Here is a 17,485-nt window from a genome sequence, read left to right on the forward strand (position 1 = left end):
AAACACTTTTATTGAAAATATGACCACAAGCAGATAACTGTGTAATGTGTAAAGAACATTGTAAGTTGAATGAAACAAACCTGCGCTCCACCATCTTCTGATACTCTATGCGAGACAAAAGACCACGAGACCTGGCTTGAATTGCAGTGATGATTTTGGAAAGACGCTCATCTCTCATCTCCTCGAGTAGACCCAGCAGTCCAGCCTTGAAGAACACCTAAATGTGGCATTTAATTTTAAAAAGTTACCTATTTTTGCCCGTCTGTGTCGTATTTCATATCTTTTGTTCTCTTTTGTCTTAGAAAATCCAGGCGGTACCTTTGTGTGCCCAAACTTGTACTGGTTATGATCAATATCAAGAGATCCGAGAAGTTTTTCGGCTCCCTTCCTGCTGTCAATGAACTGTCCCTCAGGTATGGCAGCAGGATTCAAGATACGATATCTGGGAAATTATATATTTCTTAGCTGGACTTTGCAGAGTAAGGCTTGTGGGACGTACTAAGCTACATAGTAAGGTAATACCTCTGCTTGAAGTCCCCATAGAGGATCCTGTTGGGGAAGCCTTTCCTGCAGATCCTGATGCCTTCCAGCACACCATTACAGCGCAGCTGGTGCATCACCAGAGGGTTCTCCATAGCCCCAGGAGTCTTGGTCTCGTTGGGGATGATGCAGCGTACAAAGTGGGGGTGGGTAGACCTCAGGTTGGTCATCAACTTATTCAGGTTCTCCTGTGCATGACATTAAATACAATGCTGAACATTTAGTCTGTGTTAACATCAAAATATCTGAATTACTGAGTGGAAATCAGTTTTGACTCTCAGATATTTGACTTTACTTACCCTGTGAAGGGCAGATACAGTTTGAAAGGATGATCCCTTCTTCTTGCCTCCTCCTTTGCCCCCTTTTCCACTTTCAGCTATTTAGCATTACAAAAGTCTATATATTAGACAAACACAGACAAACAGAAATAACTTTTTCAATCTTAGTTCTGAAAGAAAGTCCCTTTACCTGAATCGGCTCCTGCATAATTTGCAAAGAGAGTACCAAGCAGTTTGAGTGTAGACTTCTGGTACAGCCCAACAACGGTCTCATTCAGAGGATCCTTGTTCTTCACCAGCCAGTTGTTGATATTATAATCAACAGTTCCAGCATAGTGGACCAGGGCAAAATGGGCCTCTGGTTTGCCTTTAACAATCCTGGGTTTCTGGAAGTTGCTCGATTTTCCCAGATGATTGTCATAAAGCTTAGCTTTAAATGTAGCATCAGAGGCTTTGGGAAACATGCACTCCTCTTCGAGGATGGACATGATACCCATGGGCTGAAAGGGTAATGAAAGTGGTTTGAAACACAAATGACCTTTTACTTTCTCCGTATATTTAATGTTCTGATTCTCACCTTTTCAATCAGGTCAATACAGGCCTGCAGATCCATACCAAAGTCAATGAAAGTCCATTCAATCCCCTCCTTCTTGTACTCTTCCTGCTCCAGCACAAACATGTGGTGGTTGAAAAACTGTTGCAGTTTTTCGTTGGTGAAGTTGATGCACAGCTGCTCGAATGTATTGAACTGGAAGTTGACAACAATATTTTTTAGTACTCATCCTTCTTACCAGCATTGCTTTCCAGGTGTTGCACATATAGTAAAATTATGAGTAGATGAGTCTCACATCAAAGATCTCAAATCCAGCAATGTCCAGCACTCCAATGAAGTACTGGCGAGGCTGCCTGGTGTCGAGTGAGTGGTTGATTCTCACCACCATCCACAGGAACATCTTCTCATACACTGCCTTAGCCAGAGCTCCAACCGCATAATACACCTAAAAATAAAGAAATATAAACTTTAAAAAAAAACAGTAATGTTCATATTCCAGTGTGCGTGGTCTATGCATAATGTGTGACGAGTCTCCATGTAAATAATAGAAGGTGATTTAGCTGGCTGTGTTTAATCCCTACCTGTTGAACATTTTGTCCCTTGGTGACCCACTCATTCCCTACTTTGACTCTGGGGTGACAGAGACCTTTGATGAGGTCAGCAGAGTTCAGGCCCATCAGGTAAGCTGATTTGTCAGCATCTAAAATTAAAAACATGAATTATAGATTAATTAACATAATTTTCCTAACAAGTTTCCAAGTTATAGAACTCCTCTCTCACCTTCAGTGCCATCTGCCTCGGCCTGCTCTTCACGCTGCTTGTTCTTGAACTTCATGTTACCAAAGTGCATAATGGCACCAGTCAGTTTGTAAATGCCGTTCTTCTCCTCTTGAGTGAAGCCCAATACATCAAAGGCCTCCTGTATAAAAGAAAATGTTTTTTTACCTATGGGATTAAGTATTTGCTGGATCATATAAACCATATATAATACCTGCTCTAAAATGAAGTTATAGTACAATATTATGTATCAAATATTCTAATTACTCTGTAAAGTAACTCCTACTCACATCAGTTGCGAGCAGCTCTTCTGCATCATTGATGGAGGCTACCGTCGTCTCTCCTTGGGAGATGAAGGCGTAGTCATAGGGGTTGTTTGTAATGAGGAGCATTTCTGTAAAGTAAGCCAAAAAAATGACTTATAAGTACATTATGCAATGATGCGAAATCAATTTGTACTGATTTGAAAATGTGATGTTTTTATATACCAAGCAGCTCAGGCTTCTTCTGAGACAGAATTTGATAGAAGATGTGGTAATCTCTCTCAGCCTTAAGCTGAAAGGTTACTCTGGACTTCTCTAGCAGATCTGTAAAGGGATTTGCATCATGCAGGTAGAATGACAGTCATTTTGGATGTAAAAGCAAACTTAAATAAAAAGAAGGCACCACTTACATGTCTCAATATCAGCTGAAGCCAGCTTTCCACTGGCTGCAAAATGAATACGGATAAATTTTCCCTAAAACACAAGATGAGAAGAAAAGTTATATTGTGATTTATGCAATGGGAGAAGAGTCTTTACAGAGAGGAACTTACAAATCTGGAAGAGTTATCATTTCTGATGGTTTTTGCATTCCCAAAGGCCTCTAATGCTGGGTTGCATTGGATGATTTGATCCTCCAATGTACCCTACCAAAATGAAACTTGCTGTTAAAGAAGTGCAAACGTGCGTCTAAAGGCTGACAGTCTGCAAATTCAGAAGTATCACCTTTTTCTCAGAGCCTGTGTCCTTTTTCCCACCTCCAGCTGCAATGCTGGCGAAGTACTGAATGACTCTCTTGGTGTTAACAGTTTTCCCAGCACCAGATTCTCCACTGAAGACACAAAGCAAAAGGCTTTATTAGGTGGAAAAGATGGCATCCAACGCTATAAATAATAACACAGCTTCACATCCACTATTATCAAACTAAAACGAACTAATCAATGTAATACATATGATATGGTTACTTGTAAACATGTTCTTAACCTTTTTTAAAACATTTAATCATTTCACTATCACAACCTTCTATGTATTTATCGGGATTTTGTGTGATAGACCAACAGAGAGTAGTGTATGTGAAGAGGGATAGGAAAAGAGAGGAAAATGTGAAAAGTGTACCATACATTTGTACCTTTGTTGGCAACCAACTGCATTCATTAGACACCTAATCAGTAAGTAAAGTCTGCCTCTGTATAATCAATCTCGGTATAAATATAACTGATCTGGATAAAACCTCCAAGGATTTATCACTATTGAACACTATTGAACAAACACTGTTGTGATGCATTTATGGGGGCGCTTAAAGCCGAGATCATAAAACAATCCCAGGTTTGGACATCTCACAAAGCTCTGTCCAGTCCTCTATCTAAACACTGAAAGAGCATAGCAGGGATGCAATCCTACCAAGACATGGTTGTCTATCTAAACTCACAAGCATGTTGAGAAGGGAGTTATTTAGAAGCAGCTAAGAGACCCATGGTAATTCCATGACAGCTGCAGAGATCCACAGCTCAGCTAAGAGAATTATTTGACAGGCTAGCTGGTAGTTGTGCTCTGTGCAAATCTGGTATTTATAGAAGACTGTCAAGAAGACAGAAAGCCATAAGAGGTCATGTTGGTAGTTTGCTACAAGCCATTCAGAGGACATCATAAACAGAATTATGGTACCAGCATTATGTTATGGGATCAGGATCTGAGCATCTGATCAGAGTTGGAAAGCTGGATGGAGTGAGCTACAGTTGAGCTGTTTTCAGCAAACCATACCCATGTTATTCAGTGGTCCAGTCAAAGTTCAACTGAAGTTTAATTAAGGAATTTCTGACAGGAGTTGAAAACTTATGTCTAGAGATAATCCATGCAATCTGACTGAGCATGAGCTACTTCATGCAAAAGAACGAGCAAAACGTCTGTAGCAGCTTTGCAAAAGGTGTAAAGCTGGCACAGACATATTCCAAAAGACTAGGAGCCTAAACTGTAGAGAAAGTTGGTCCTATATAATATTGGTTAATGGGAACTGCATACTCCACCTTTCTGACTTTTAGTTGTTATAAAATCTTGAAGGTCTATCATTTAAAATCCTAGTGAAATACAAAGAACATTGTGCTTTATTGTAATTAGAATGGGAAAAGTTCAGTGTTTGAATTCTTGAGGAAGGTACTGTGTTCCCTACTAAAAAAATATTTTCTGAAGATGCAGTACCAATCACATTTTTGCTGAAATAAAGGCAGAAACAAGAGCAGAAAATCTACATTTTACCAAAGTTCTGACAACATGGTATTTTTGAGGATTACAAATTAATTGTTAACATACGTGATGAGAATGGACTGATTTTCTCTGTCTGAAAAAAGAGAAGAAAGGATTACTGAAGGGCTTACTCTTTTTTACCTTAACTCAACTGACAATGTGATGTTCATTGAAAATAAATGACCTGTCAGCATGTACTGGTAGGCATTGTCAGAGATGGAGAAGATGTGAGGAGGAGCTTCGCTCCTCTTCTTTCCTCTGTAGGCAACGACCACCTCTTGGTTGTAGACTGGCAGCCACTTGTAGGGGTTGACAGTCACACAGAACAGCCCAGAGTAGGTCTAAGAGAATTCGAAATTGAATGTGATAAATTTTTTATAATGATCTGAATTAGGATTGGTGTATAGAGGGGTGGAAAGTTAGCTTTTCTTCACTTACGTAGATCATCCATGCTGCGTAACGCTCTTTGAGGTTAAACAGCACAGCTGGCTCATGGAGGAAGGTGAACATTGCCATGTCTTCGATTTTATCAAACTTTGGCGGGTTCTGAGGATGTATGTCGCACTCCTTCACGGTGACAGTCTGAAAAATCAACAAAGTTTCTGTTAACAGGCTGCTTTCACTCTGGTGGACAAAAATAAGCTGCCTTTAAAGCAGCATCTCTTCTGCATACTGACCTTCCCTTTCTCTGTCTGAGCAGTGACTTTATCACCTTCACGACTTACGATGGAAGCCTTTACATACTCCTCATCGGGGTCAGGAACAAAACATTCCTTCTTCATGTCAAACGGACGGGTCTGGGCCTCCAGACGCTCCCTGTCTGACTTCCTCAGGTACGGGGCGGCTGCCCCAAATTCTTTCATGGCAGCATCACCCATCTTTCACCTGGGCAACTAAACAACAATTTCTCTTAAGGCATCTTAACTGCTTGCGTGTTGCAGTAATAAAGTCAAGTAAAGTAATTTTTTCTAATATATTGCTATAAGTTTTTAGATGTTCTTACCTTTTCGACCACTTCCTGGAATACTGAGGTGAAGAAGGCCCTGAGGGAAGAGATAACATCAGTATGGTTTCCATATCTAGCTAAGTCTGGACTTTTGTCTTCATACTTTACCTTGAGATAGAATGGTGACCTGTTGGGGGCTTCCCTGTGACTTCTCCTTTTAAATAAAACCCCTTTGCCTAATATGGAGGAGAGCTTTAGGGCCAGGCATGTTATTGTGTCTGTGTTTGGTTAGGGGGTTTAAGACGGGAGGGGGTTAATGAGTGGGAGAGCAGTCCAGAAATCAGCGGGTCAGGGTCTTATCAGAGATGGGGTCCCCGGTGAAGCCATATTAGGCACTGCATGTACTGCAATGATTATTCATAAGTATCCCCAAGCAGCCAGAGACTAGAACTGCACCTTTAAATAGATACAGGGACTGATGTTTATCCCTTACAAAGAGCACTTCTGCATAGAATCATTTATTTTATTTATTTGTCTGAAGTTATCGTGAAAGGCCGAGATACGTATAAAAAAGGTGAAAACAGTTAATATTTAAACAAGAAAATATAACAAAGGCAACATATGTTTGTATGTATTGTTTTTCTATTGGCTTCAAGTGCCACTGGCAACAAAATATTATAAATAAATGTAAAAAATGAGTAATAAAGATTTTTTGCAGAAAAGTAAATGTTGGTTTATAGTAAACTCTAAGTAACTGCCAAGCAACACAGAATATTTTAAATTGCACAAATGCAATTTAAAACACTTATTTAGCAAGTGTAATTAAAATATAAAAATGGAAGTAAAAATAACATTTTAAGAGTTATAGCAGTAGGAAACAGTTTCATTGTTGACATGTGTTGCTATTAGGACAAATAATTCTGCACATGTTAATCACCGGTATTGTTTTCGAAACACAAAGGAAGATGTGCATTGTTTCTGGGGAAATGCTTCAGTGAAATATCTCATCTATTGGTGTCCATTACTCTCAGGGCTTAAGTGGAGTCCCAGTGCGACATGAGTCACACATTGTCTTTGGTTATTACAGAGTGGCCGGACCTCATTTTAACAACAGCAGTCATCATGTAGTGAGTGAGCGGGTCTAAATAAAGAACGTTATTCTGAAAGATTAACCAGACGACAAGAGCGATGCAACACAGACAAAGGTCTGCCACAGGTGGACATGCTTTGGATTCTCTCAAAGGCAATAAATATGTCGACCAGTGAGGAGCTGGAGCAACATGACGAGTTCCAGTGTCAAAGCGGGAGCCTGTTTGCATTATCGCAGTGAAGCTAGAAAAGCTGGCCTCTTAGTTACAGGCTTGTTGACATAGCATTGTGTCTTTTTGTGGACAAAGATAACCGTGCGAGAATCCCGTGGAGAAGCGCAGAGTGTGGAGAACAGTCAGGATCCAGCTTTTGTCTGCATAGGATCAGCTGTTTCTCTGGTGTTGGTCTGAAATGGCTTGAAACTGACAACCGAAGCCTCTTCTGGTTCAATTCCAACATTTATGATAACTTATGCATCATATCATCATTCATTATTTGGACTGCATAGCACATCCAGCTACTTTGAGCCATATCTGCAGCCTCTTCAAAGGTTAAGAGATAAAAGGAGGGTCAACGGCCGCTGACAAGTGCTGAGATTATTTCCATTGTGATAACTTCGCCGGGCCTGCTCCAATAGCTGGCGCCAGCGTGCCAAATGGAAGCGAGAGATTTCATGCAGTCTGCTAAAGCGCAAGCAAAAATAACCTCAACATCACACGTGATGTCTACCCTTTAAATAAGCACAATTTAATTTAAATCAACATGATTTAAATACTTTTTTATGTCACAACAAATGTACACTGTCATCACTTATGTCTAATTGAATAAAAACATTACAGGGTGGGTGTGAGGAGCAGCTTGAATGTGTTTGTCGAACACTGTAAACAGATTCCACATCAACCTTGGTTCCAGTTTAACTTACAATTAGGTACGTTATAAAAGATATTTGTTAATTTAGGATTTCTCTTATTTGTAAAATGGCAAAGAGTTCTGCCACTTAGACACTGTATATCATTAACGTAGTGCCGACAATAAAAAAAAAAGTTAATTATAAAAATCTCAAGTCTTCTACTTGTAAGTTTCTGGTTCAAAGAAATATAAAGTTCAACCCAAAATGTGGTCTAGCTGCAGAGACACCAAACTGTTCCTTCTTGGGTTCCTCCTTTATCAGTGTGAGCTCTGATATCCTATTAATCTTACCGATAAGCCCTCCACATACACGCACACACACACACTGCGCTGCTTGTGGTTCACCACTATGAGCAGAGGTGTAAATATGTCTTCATTAGCGGGTAGATACCTGCTTGTCAGCCAGAGGAGTTTAGGAGAGGACATGTGATAGGAGAAGACACAGGGCTTCCTGAGGTTCACCCTATACTAGTCTGGGGTCTCCTCTGTCACCTCCTCCCACTTTATGTCATTGCAAAACTTCCCACTGAAGCATCAGAGAGTCAGACATGACTAATGACCAGAAAACCTCTGGACAATCAGGCAGAATTAATTTTTAAATCGGATAAATGTCATCGTCTTTGTTTCTATATGCCTCCATATATGCATCCATTTTGAGCTCAAAATAAATGGGGAGAAGTTGTGCATTTGGTTGTTAAAATAACCAAATGAATTCATTATCTTAACCATCGTGTCCTAAGGTTAAGGTTAATAAGGTTTAATGTATTGTTTCGTTTCTGCTTACTTTGCTGTTCCTGCTGATTGATTTCTGGTACCTGGAAATAGATTTTTTTGTACTGAATCCAAGAACTCCTGTCCAGTTCTCCGTAGGAGCATGCAGATTTTAGCTGTGATCCAGTGACCAGCTGCAAGTGATCATGTGTGGAATTATGGTGGATCTACGCATGAGCACCGGTTTATTGTTGACCTCTGCTCAAGCTTTTAGGCTTTGGTTGACTCTAATTTTAGAGCAGGACATTTGCTTTGTCTCTTAGCTATATCTGCACCTCAGCTTTTCAGTTTTCAGTTCGGTTTTTCATTTTGCACTAAATCCCATGTCCCTATTTTGTCCAATTTAAGTCTACACCTCGCCCTCGTGTTGCGTCATCACCAAACCTGATCATGACTAATAAAAAGCTTATATACACACAGCATGTACGTGAATGTTTTTATTAAATTTGGGCATTTTAGGATGCAACTGAACACAGGGGAAATCAACAACAGAGGCTCAAATATATGCAGACACCCACACAAATATTGCTTCTTGTCATTTATGTCTAGAGTTCATTTGGTTTTGGAGGAGGGACTTGGCTTTTATTCTTAATCCAAAAATGTCAAGTATGGTGGTGATGTCATCGTCCTGTGGGTGATCATCTTTTATACTTATACTTCAAAAATAGACTATGTATTTAAATCTGGGGAAAGTATGACATGAAAAACTAGTACGAACCGTGGAATAGAGTCAATGCATATATTTGAGATGGTATTTATCATTTAGATTATGTGTAAAATCAAGAAAATCAACAATTTATGGAAACAAACAAAAACCCAACATAAATGCAGCATTCAGGCCGTAACAATGTTTAATTCAATCAATTTGTTTATTCCTATCAAATAAAATTGAGCTGACATCGATCTTTGACTGGGTTGGTATTTATTATGTTTATATTATTTTAGCTGAATCAAATAAATAAAAACTGAATCAGAGGAATTTCTAGGCTATGGACAACAAAGGCTATTCCTATTTATACTCTCTTCTAACTCATAAGTGTTTAAGAGAACAACAAATTATCCTATTCTGTGTTAAGGGGCTTCAAACTGGGAGCAAATTTGTATTTTCAAATTTCCCTTCAACACATTGTTCAGGATAAGATTAAAGAAGACATAACAAAGACAAGAATGTGTGGACTGCACTTTTTAATGTGGTTTTATTAGGACTATGGGTTGTGAATAGTGACAGTGAAGGGGATCTACAACACACAGCAGGCGGAAAGATTTCAGCAGACTCCAACGCTTCACTCCTCATCAAACCCTTTCTGTTGCAGCCCCGAAATTTGGAGAGAGAGAGAGAGAGAGAGAGAGAGAAAGAGAAACATCCATTTAGTATTCAGCGTGCTGTGGCATCAGCACACACTAAGTGTACATGGAAGTTTTTTTGATAAAAATTGCATGCCTCCTACCTTGGGGCCAGTGTCGCGGCTCTTGACTCGCATCTTGTTTACTTGAGACTCGGCGATGTCGGCTCTCTCTTCAGCCTCGTCCAGCTCATGCTGCAGCTTTCGGAACTTGGAAAGATGAACATTAGCCTGTTCCTCCTGGTTGAAAATAAAACAGGAAACAGAAATATTCATTGAGGAATTCATATAATTACTTTCACACATCTTCACACTTACAGCCTCCTCAGCAGATCTTTTGTAGGCTTTGACTTTCAGCTGCAGTTTGTCCACCAAGTCTTGCAGTCGGGCGATATTTTTTCGATCTTCTTCAGTCTGTAGATGATGAGAGACCATATATATATCAGTATATCAAACTGCTGCTAAATGAAGCTTAAATAGCATTGTGGGATACTGGCTATTTCATTCAGCACACCTGATAGGTCAGCTCCTTGATGCGGCGCTCATATTTACGGACTCCTTTCACAGCTTCGCTGCTTTTCTTCTGCTCCATTTCTACTTCGTTTTCTAGTTCCCGCACCTTAAGACATTTTGTGCATACCTTATATTTTCCAGTGTTTTGTTCATTTGCAAATATACTACATATTTTCAGTACATATGTGCAAAAACAGATGAGCTCACCCTGGCCTCGAGTTTCTGGACCTGCTTCTTGCCTCCCTTCATGGCGATCTGTTCAGCTTCATCCAGACGGTGCTGCAGATCTTTGATGGTCTGCTCCATGTTCTTCTTCATGCGCTCCAGGTGAGCGCTGGTGTCCTGCTCTTTCTTCAGCTCCTCAGCCATCATGGCAGCATCAGTGATGGCCTTCTTGGCCTTCTCTTCAGCATTTCTGCATTCCTGTAGCGAGTCCTCCACTTCAGATTGAAGCTGGACTGTATCACCCTCCAGCTTCTTCTTCTGGTTTATCAGGCTAGTGTTCTGCATGATTTTAAAATGAGATATTTGAGAGTTTGTGAAGCTGTTATTTTTCCATACAGAAAGTATCGTTACCTTTGAGATGTAGCCTCACCTGTGAGTGCAGTAGCTGCACCCGCTCACTAACATCCAGCAGCTCTTGCTCAGCAAGCTTGCGGCTTCGTTCGGTTTGCTCCAAAGCGGCCCTCAGTTCCTCCAGTTCTGCCTGAAGCAGGTTGTTGCGTCTTTCAACGATGGCCATGTTCTCTTTGAAATCATCGTTGGCCCGAACCGACTCATCCAGCTGAATTTGGCAATCCTTTACAGAATGGCATTAACCACATTAATGCACGTAGATAATTGAAAGAGTAGAAAATGAGTTTCTGTTTGAGTTTACCTTCAGATGTGCATGAACAGATTTGAGTTGTTTCTGGGACTCAGCCGCCTGCCTGTTGGCTTGGCTAAGCTGGATCTCCATCTCGTTGAGGTCTCCCTCCATCTTCTTTTTCAGACGAAGGGCTTCATTCCTGCTGCGGCACTCGGCCTCAAGAGAACTCTGCAGGGTGTCGATTGTCCTCTGCAGGTTCCTCTTGCACTGCTCCATCTCCTCATCTTTCTCAGCCAGTTTGCGCTCCATATCACTCTTAATCTGGTTAAACTCAAGCTGAACTCTCAGTATCTTGCCTTCCTCGTGTTCAAGGGAACCCTTTGACACAGATCCGGTCTCTGGTTTGAAATTTGACTTTTATTTTTAAGCTATGTATTAACCTAAGTTGGTTATAGTCTTACCTCTGCTTCTTCTAGGGCAGACTGAATCTCCCCCTTTTCCTGCTCCAGCTGCTTTCGAGCTTTTTCCAACTCATGAACGGTTTTTCCACCTTCACCAAGTTGCTCAGTGAGGTCAGAAATTTCCTCTGTTGATGAAAGAGCGACCATTCAGTTTTGCCTTGCCTATTTTACATTTGTAAGTTCACGTTCAGTGATGTACTACCTTGAAGGTTCTTGTTCTCCCTCTTCATGGTCTCCAGATGTTCAAGAGACTCTTCGTAGGAGTTTTTAAGTTTGAAGAGTTCGGTGCTCAGAGATCTGGCTTCTTTCTGAGAACTCTCCAGCTCACACTGAGACTCTTCATACTTCTGTTTCCACTCTGACAAGACCTGGACATTGAGATTCAAATCAGGTTGTGAAATCTCCTTGACACATTAAGTTTTCTACTATCATTTTTTTTTCTTTGATAAAAGCATCATTATGTGAAAAAAAAAAAATCATGCAGATGTTATTTACAGTTTCATCATATAGCAGTTAGGTACATGGTGATATACCTAATATATGGATATGTTTAATATATCCAAATTAAACAATAATACAGCAACAATGATGTATCGTATTGCTTGTTATGCATTTAACCAAAACATTCTGCTCATACCATATCCTCCCCATTGCTTTCTGATATGCTTCAGCTAGTTTCTCGTAACAGAGCCTATCACGAACTCTCATGCTAGTTAGCATTGCTACCAAAGATGGCCAATAAACAGTTTTCCTATAATGTTAAGTTGTTTCTCTGTCATTAGCACATTTAGCACTGAGTGTGATTGGCAGCTAAGAGTCATGACTTGTTCTAGTTTTATAAGCAATCTGGTTTTCTCACGTATTGGTAAATAAATAATCACACACTAAATTATGCCATGTGCTTGTTAGTTTTCTCATACATGTGGTTATTATTTTTATGTGATGGTGGACCAGCATTGTTTGCGTGTTGTTTTAAAGAAAATGTCCAACATACTTTGTCAAAGTTCCTTTGCTTCTTGTCCAGAGCAGCAGCAGCAGCATTAGACCTCTCCACATCCACCATGAGATCTTCNACTTTTAAAGATATGGCCAAATCGGTCATTGTCGATTCTCAGAAAGAGGCAATGAGAAGCAATTATCAGACCCTAAACTTAGAGGAGAGGTGTCTCATGGCCCGATTTAATATTATTCTGTATTTTTCTATATGTAGACGGTTCAGGCGACCTACACCCTGGTGCTGGAACAGCTGACTGCAGGTTTGGAGGCGCTGAGGGAGGAGTGTCGTCAGGCTGCGTCGGCCAGCTCGGCGCTCATCATGTCCAACCTGGACCAGATAGTGACCTCTCAGGACTTCCTGGTGCAGAAAGTCAGAGGTAACACACTTCCATGTTGACGTCAACTCAGGAAATACGACGACGACTTTGTAAACCACACGCAAAACGCACGTCTGGATGTGTTATCAATACGTCCCGATGTATTCCAGCGTACATATGTGAGGAAGCAGAGAAGGTGTGCAGCGAGTCTGTGATGCCCTACATGCCCTCCATCATCGAAGCGCTAACCGAACACATCGGAGGAGGGATTCTGGGGATGCAGGACACACTCCGAACCCAGATGAACGCCACCTTTTCTCTCACGAATGGAAAGGAGGAGGACACACAAAAGGTGAATTCCTGCCTGAGTCGCCCACATTTAGTTCCTTGATGTGGTTTAACATGAATGTGTATGCGTGTGGGTTTGTGTTCTCCAGGCCTTGACCAGTCTGCACTCCATCAGTCTGGATGAGAACTACACAAAGGTGGAGAACCTGAGCGAGAAACTGGAAAACTTAAAGCAGAGGTTTGGACTCGGCAGCGTGGAGAGGCTCGTTCACTCGGCACACCTGGAGATGGAGCAGGTGGGACGTTCGTCTTTGAGAGCAGCTGCAGCTGGAAGGGGGGGGAGGAAAGTTTGAAGTCAGGAAAGAGACGTTCGTTATGTTTTACATGCGTTTCTTGCAGCTGCTGGACAGCGCCGTTTACACGTTGGAGCGGTTCTTCCAACCATCAACCAGACTGCAATCGTCTCAGGTTCCCGACAAGATGGAGAGAGCTAAAGAAAGAGTATTCAAGGTAAAAACGTTACCATGGAGTCATCCAGTGAATAATATAAGCAAATACCCAGGGTGAATACACTACAATTAAAAAAAAAAACTTAATTGAAATAAAAGAAATATGCCTTGGGGAATAAAACACAGTAAGGAGTCAGTCAGGTCGGTGTGTAAAGTGAACAACTCCACTGCATTGGTGACCATCCAGGCCAAAAAGGTCAACTCAAACCGAGGTTTAGATTTCATGGGAAAATATACTAGAAGTCTAAATATAAAAAGGCTCAATGTTTGAGCTTTATTAAAACGTAATGTGAGATCTATGTGAGAAACTGTGCTTCCTGTTTGTACAGGACGGCGTCTCGATCCTAAGAGAAAGCCCCACAGACACAGCACTGCATACACTCTCACATTATCCACAGTGGGATAAGAATACACAGCTACAAAAGATCGTTTATCAATGCTGAGTGTAACTGTGAGAGAAGTTAAACATATAGAAAAAAAGAAAAGAAAAAGAAGCAGCACCATCACAGATCCTCTGCCGTACTTACAGGTGGGCAAGAAGTGCCTTTCCATATGTTTACCTTGTTGCTAAGAAGCTTAATTTTAGTCTTATCAAACCAAAGTACACACATCCATTTATAGTTGGATACACTTCACACATGTATATCTGTGGTTGTCAGGGAAAACCCCAAGATGCTGTTTCTAGCTGCTGCGAGGTTTTTTTTTTTATTTCACCATCTCAATGATTGTGGATGGTAGCAAGATAAACACGGATCCCTGTCCAGTCTAACGGCCAGAAGCTAATTGCAGCAGGCCCCTATGATATGTTGTCCACCAAACAAACAACAGGAAGTCGATTTTTGTTTGAAGGTTTAACAGGAAGTCACAGATTTTAGATTAAAGTTTACACACTCTCCAATCAACTTTAAAAAAAATAAATTCAGAGACCGTTTCCTAAGGCGACAATCTGCTTTCCTAAGCAGATTGTGCAATTTGTTTAAAATGGGTTTTCACACATCTTTACCAACATTTTGGGTAAATAAACACAATAAATATGAACAATTTTAAAATGTAGTAATCAAGTCAGTGTTCAGTCAGCGTGTTAAAAGTTGTGTGTGTGTGTGTGTTTGAGCAGCAGCTGGACTACGACAGCAGGGTGGTGCAGAGGAGGCTGTATCAGGAGTCTCTGCTGGAGATCGCTCTGCCTTCTCTCCTCAGCAAGATGGACAGCAAGTACAAAACCGTAAGTGAGACTCATCGCCAGCTGGAGGCCGCCTGCCTTCACCACTCCCACTGCACGCAGCATAAACCTGACGTGTGGCTTTTGTTTGTTCAGGAGCTCCAGCAGTTTGAGCAGTACATTTTCTCTGACTACAGCAGTTTTATTCTGGTTCACAATGTCTACGATGACATTCTGAGAAACATCCTCCAAAGGGAGATACACAGAGGTAAACACACGCGCACACACACATGCACGCACACACACACACACTCAGTTCTCAGTACGAAGCCAATGTAACAAATAAATTCAAACCCTTGGTTTGTTGGTCAGGAAGAGGCAGTCCCAAAGCGCAACACGTATTTCTTCCTGCAACATGTCATTACTCAAAGTCCAGACGTGTCATTAAGAGCACTCGGAGAGACAATTGCACAGATATATAAGTATATAATCCCTATTAAAATCTATAACCAGCAGAATAAAGTCATTACTTTAAAGCAGGGGTTCCCAAACCTCTCCATGTCGTGACTCTCCAAACAGGATTAGCTCCTGGCTGCAGATCCTTCTCACAGGGAACTCTACGAAATATGTAAAGAAACATAAACTTTTAGAACGTTTTTTTCCCCCCTCACTTTTATTTACTATTCAATAATTGTTACATTCATTTATCAATCAGTCAATCCAGTTTATTTATATAGCAGTACATTTCAGCAACAAGCCAAAATGTAAAGTGGTTTACGTCAGTGGTTTACGTCAGAGCATAAACAATACGTCATGCCTTCTGGTTTTGATTGGCCAGGAGTTCTTAGAAGTTTTTTTTTTTTTTTCCAGCAAAAAGCACAGGAAGCGCTAGATTTAGTGCTTCCTGTGTTTGATTGAGAACCAGAGCGGATAAATTTGACTGGCAGTCAAACAGAAAGATGAACATGGCAAATAATGTTTCAGTAAACTATTGTAACTTATTTGTTAATAATTGAAAAACATTAGATTTTATGATTTTATAAAAAGTTATGGTAAAAATATTTGATTAAAAAACTTTGTGTTTTTTTTTCTGATATTCCCTCCTGCTTTCTGAAGACCCCCTGCTGCCCCCTGGTTGCCCCTCACTTTGAAAAACACTAGATTAAAGGACATGATGAAATGTGCTTTCATTCTGCAACTTTTGTTTTACAAATATGCTCTTTTGGACTTTATATGATTCTAATGCCTTTTGTTTTTATAGCACTCCAGGATGCTGCTTGTAAGAAGAGTAATAATCTCCTGCTGGACACGTCAGATTTAGCCATTAGTCAGTACAGCCTGCTGGCACAGACGCCTCCTCGCTCTGCTCCCGACAGCCCAGCAGTTCAGTCTCGACACTCCGCAGAGGAGGAGCAAAGTGCTGTTAAAGAAACCGCTCCCGTGGAGGAAGGTCAGAGCAAAACGCCTGACGTTTGCCCCGAGAGCGATGCAGAACTTAAGGACGACACCAAACGTGAGCCCAGTCCCGCTGAGTCCGCTGATCCGAGCGCTTTGCTCCCGTCTCCTGTGATTGTTGTGACGCAGCAGTTTGAGGAACATGAGAGCAACGAGGGTCAGAGCGCGACGGAAACCAAAGGAGAGGATAAAAGCGAGGCGGTAACCACGGCAACAGAAACAACAGCTGTCGAGTCTTCCGACGTGGACGGAGCCGAAGCTCAAGAAGTTGACGCGGCTGCTTCGGGATCCGCCTTCCAGGAGTCGCCTGATCCCACACCGCTTGTCCTGATCCAGACAACAGATGACGCACAAACCGAATCTACGCCAAGCGCCGAATCGACCCAAGTAACACCCGAACCCTCGACCTCAGACCAAACTCCAGATCAGGGATCAGAGGAGACCTCCTCTGTCCAGCCCCCGTCACAAACGCAGTCGCCCGGCACAGAGGGTCCTGTAAAACTCAGCCTGGGGTCACTAAGCGAAGCGATTGCCCCATGCTCCATGGGGCCAGTGGTGCAGCAGACCACCGACAGGGCCGTGTACCTGACGGGCCAAATCAAGGACGACTGGGAGGCTGAGAGAGCAACAGAGGAGAAACAGAGAGAAGCGTCAGAGAATGACGAAAACGAAACCGGAGTTGAAGAGCAAGATGGAGGACAACGAGAAGGAGCAGCGCCAACAGGAGGTGATTCTAGCAGCGCCGCGGTCTCAACGCCACAGCAGCTGACGGAGAAGCAAGAAGCTCTGGACGCCGATCAGATGGATGGCGAGAGCCCAGTCGAAGCTGAGGTGGAGGAAGCGGACCAAGCAGAAGAAAAGCAAACCCAAGAGAAGGAGGAAGACGCCCAGAGTTCAGAGTCGGATTCTGATCCGTTGGACAGCGTGTCCATCATCAGAGATCTGGTGACCGAGGTCATCGAAGTGGAGACGATCATCAGCCCCTGTGAAGGCGGTGGCGGCGTCAGCAGCAGCCCGCCCCTCACATAAACACCAGGGAAACGTCCACAAAGTGTAAAGAAAGGAGATGAATTAACATAGAAAGAAAAAACAGATTACAACAATACACTTATTTGTAAATGATGCATAGAGCAGAAAGGTTAAATAGGTCAAGCCATGCTTGTTTGTTCACAATTTATTCAAGAAAATTTGGAGGATTAAAAAATGTCTTTTTGTTTTTATTTAATTCTGATATTTTGTTTATATTATGTTCTGATTTTATACGGGTCAAGC

At 41.6% G+C, this 17,485-nt stretch overlaps 3 protein-coding genes across 3 annotated transcripts in view; 1 reads left to right on the plus strand and 2 right to left on the minus strand.

The window, feature by feature from the left end:
- LOC103147024 (myosin-6-like) overlaps positions 1–6,180 on the minus strand; it is a 38,176-nt gene extending 31,996 nt beyond the window's left edge. Inside the window, exons 1-20 of the mRNA XM_007565165.2 lie at positions 5,764–6,180; positions 5,653–5,692; positions 5,327–5,542; positions 5,088–5,231; positions 4,834–4,990; positions 4,716–4,743; positions 3,135–3,240; positions 2,963–3,055; positions 2,822–2,885; positions 2,637–2,735; positions 2,439–2,542; positions 2,152–2,290; positions 1,953–2,071; positions 1,667–1,816; positions 1,396–1,566; positions 1,009–1,318; positions 840–916; positions 523–728; positions 319–442; positions 32–217 (exon numbers count right to left, since the gene is read on the minus strand). Of these exons, the coding sequence (XP_007565227.1) occupies positions 32–217; positions 319–442; positions 523–728; positions 840–916; positions 1,009–1,318; positions 1,396–1,566; positions 1,667–1,816; positions 1,953–2,071; positions 2,152–2,290; positions 2,439–2,542; positions 2,637–2,735; positions 2,822–2,885; positions 2,963–3,055; positions 3,135–3,240; positions 4,716–4,743; positions 4,834–4,990; positions 5,088–5,231; positions 5,327–5,527 (2,478 nt within the window). The 5' untranslated portion in view covers positions 5,528–5,542; positions 5,653–5,692; positions 5,764–6,180. The remainder of the gene's footprint in view (positions 1–31; positions 218–318; positions 443–522; positions 729–839; positions 917–1,008; positions 1,319–1,395; positions 1,567–1,666; positions 1,817–1,952; positions 2,072–2,151; positions 2,291–2,438; positions 2,543–2,636; positions 2,736–2,821; positions 2,886–2,962; positions 3,056–3,134; positions 3,241–4,715; positions 4,744–4,833; positions 4,991–5,087; positions 5,232–5,326; positions 5,543–5,652; positions 5,693–5,763) is intronic.
- A 3,356-nt stretch (positions 6,181–9,536) lies between these two features.
- On the minus strand, positions 9,537–12,555 carry LOC103147025 (myosin-6-like). Its single transcript, XM_007565166.2, has 10 exons — positions 12,484–12,555; positions 11,692–11,857; positions 11,490–11,614; positions 11,098–11,406; positions 10,816–11,019; positions 10,428–10,724; positions 10,222–10,326; positions 10,026–10,121; positions 9,813–9,947; positions 9,537–9,668 (listed from the first exon to the last, which is right to left on the minus strand). Exons 1-10 carry the CDS (start codon positions 12,550–12,552, stop codon positions 9,648–9,650), a joined length of 1,527 nt encoding a protein of 508 aa, XP_007565228.2. The 5' UTR covers positions 12,553–12,555; the 3' UTR covers positions 9,537–9,647.
- Positions 12,556–12,623: 68 nt separating this feature from the next.
- LOC103146975 (protein Niban-like) lies at positions 12,624–17,401 on the plus strand. The gene is made up of 7 exons (XM_007565088.2): positions 12,624–12,862; positions 12,973–13,154; positions 13,240–13,386; positions 13,490–13,600; positions 14,714–14,821; positions 14,915–15,026; positions 16,020–17,401. The coding sequence occupies exons 1-7, from the start codon at positions 12,805–12,807 to the stop codon at positions 17,240–17,242; spliced, it is 1,941 nt and encodes a 646-aa protein (XP_007565150.2). The 5' UTR covers positions 12,624–12,804; the 3' UTR covers positions 17,243–17,401.
- Positions 17,402–17,485: the final 84 nt, after the last annotated feature.

This window comes from Poecilia formosa, unplaced genomic scaffold (genome assembly GCF_000485575.1).
Source record: "Poecilia formosa unplaced genomic scaffold, Poecilia_formosa-5.1.2 Scaffold172, whole genome shotgun sequence".
In the NCBI taxonomy this organism is placed as follows: Eukaryota; Metazoa; Chordata; class Actinopteri; order Cyprinodontiformes; family Poeciliidae; genus Poecilia; species Poecilia formosa.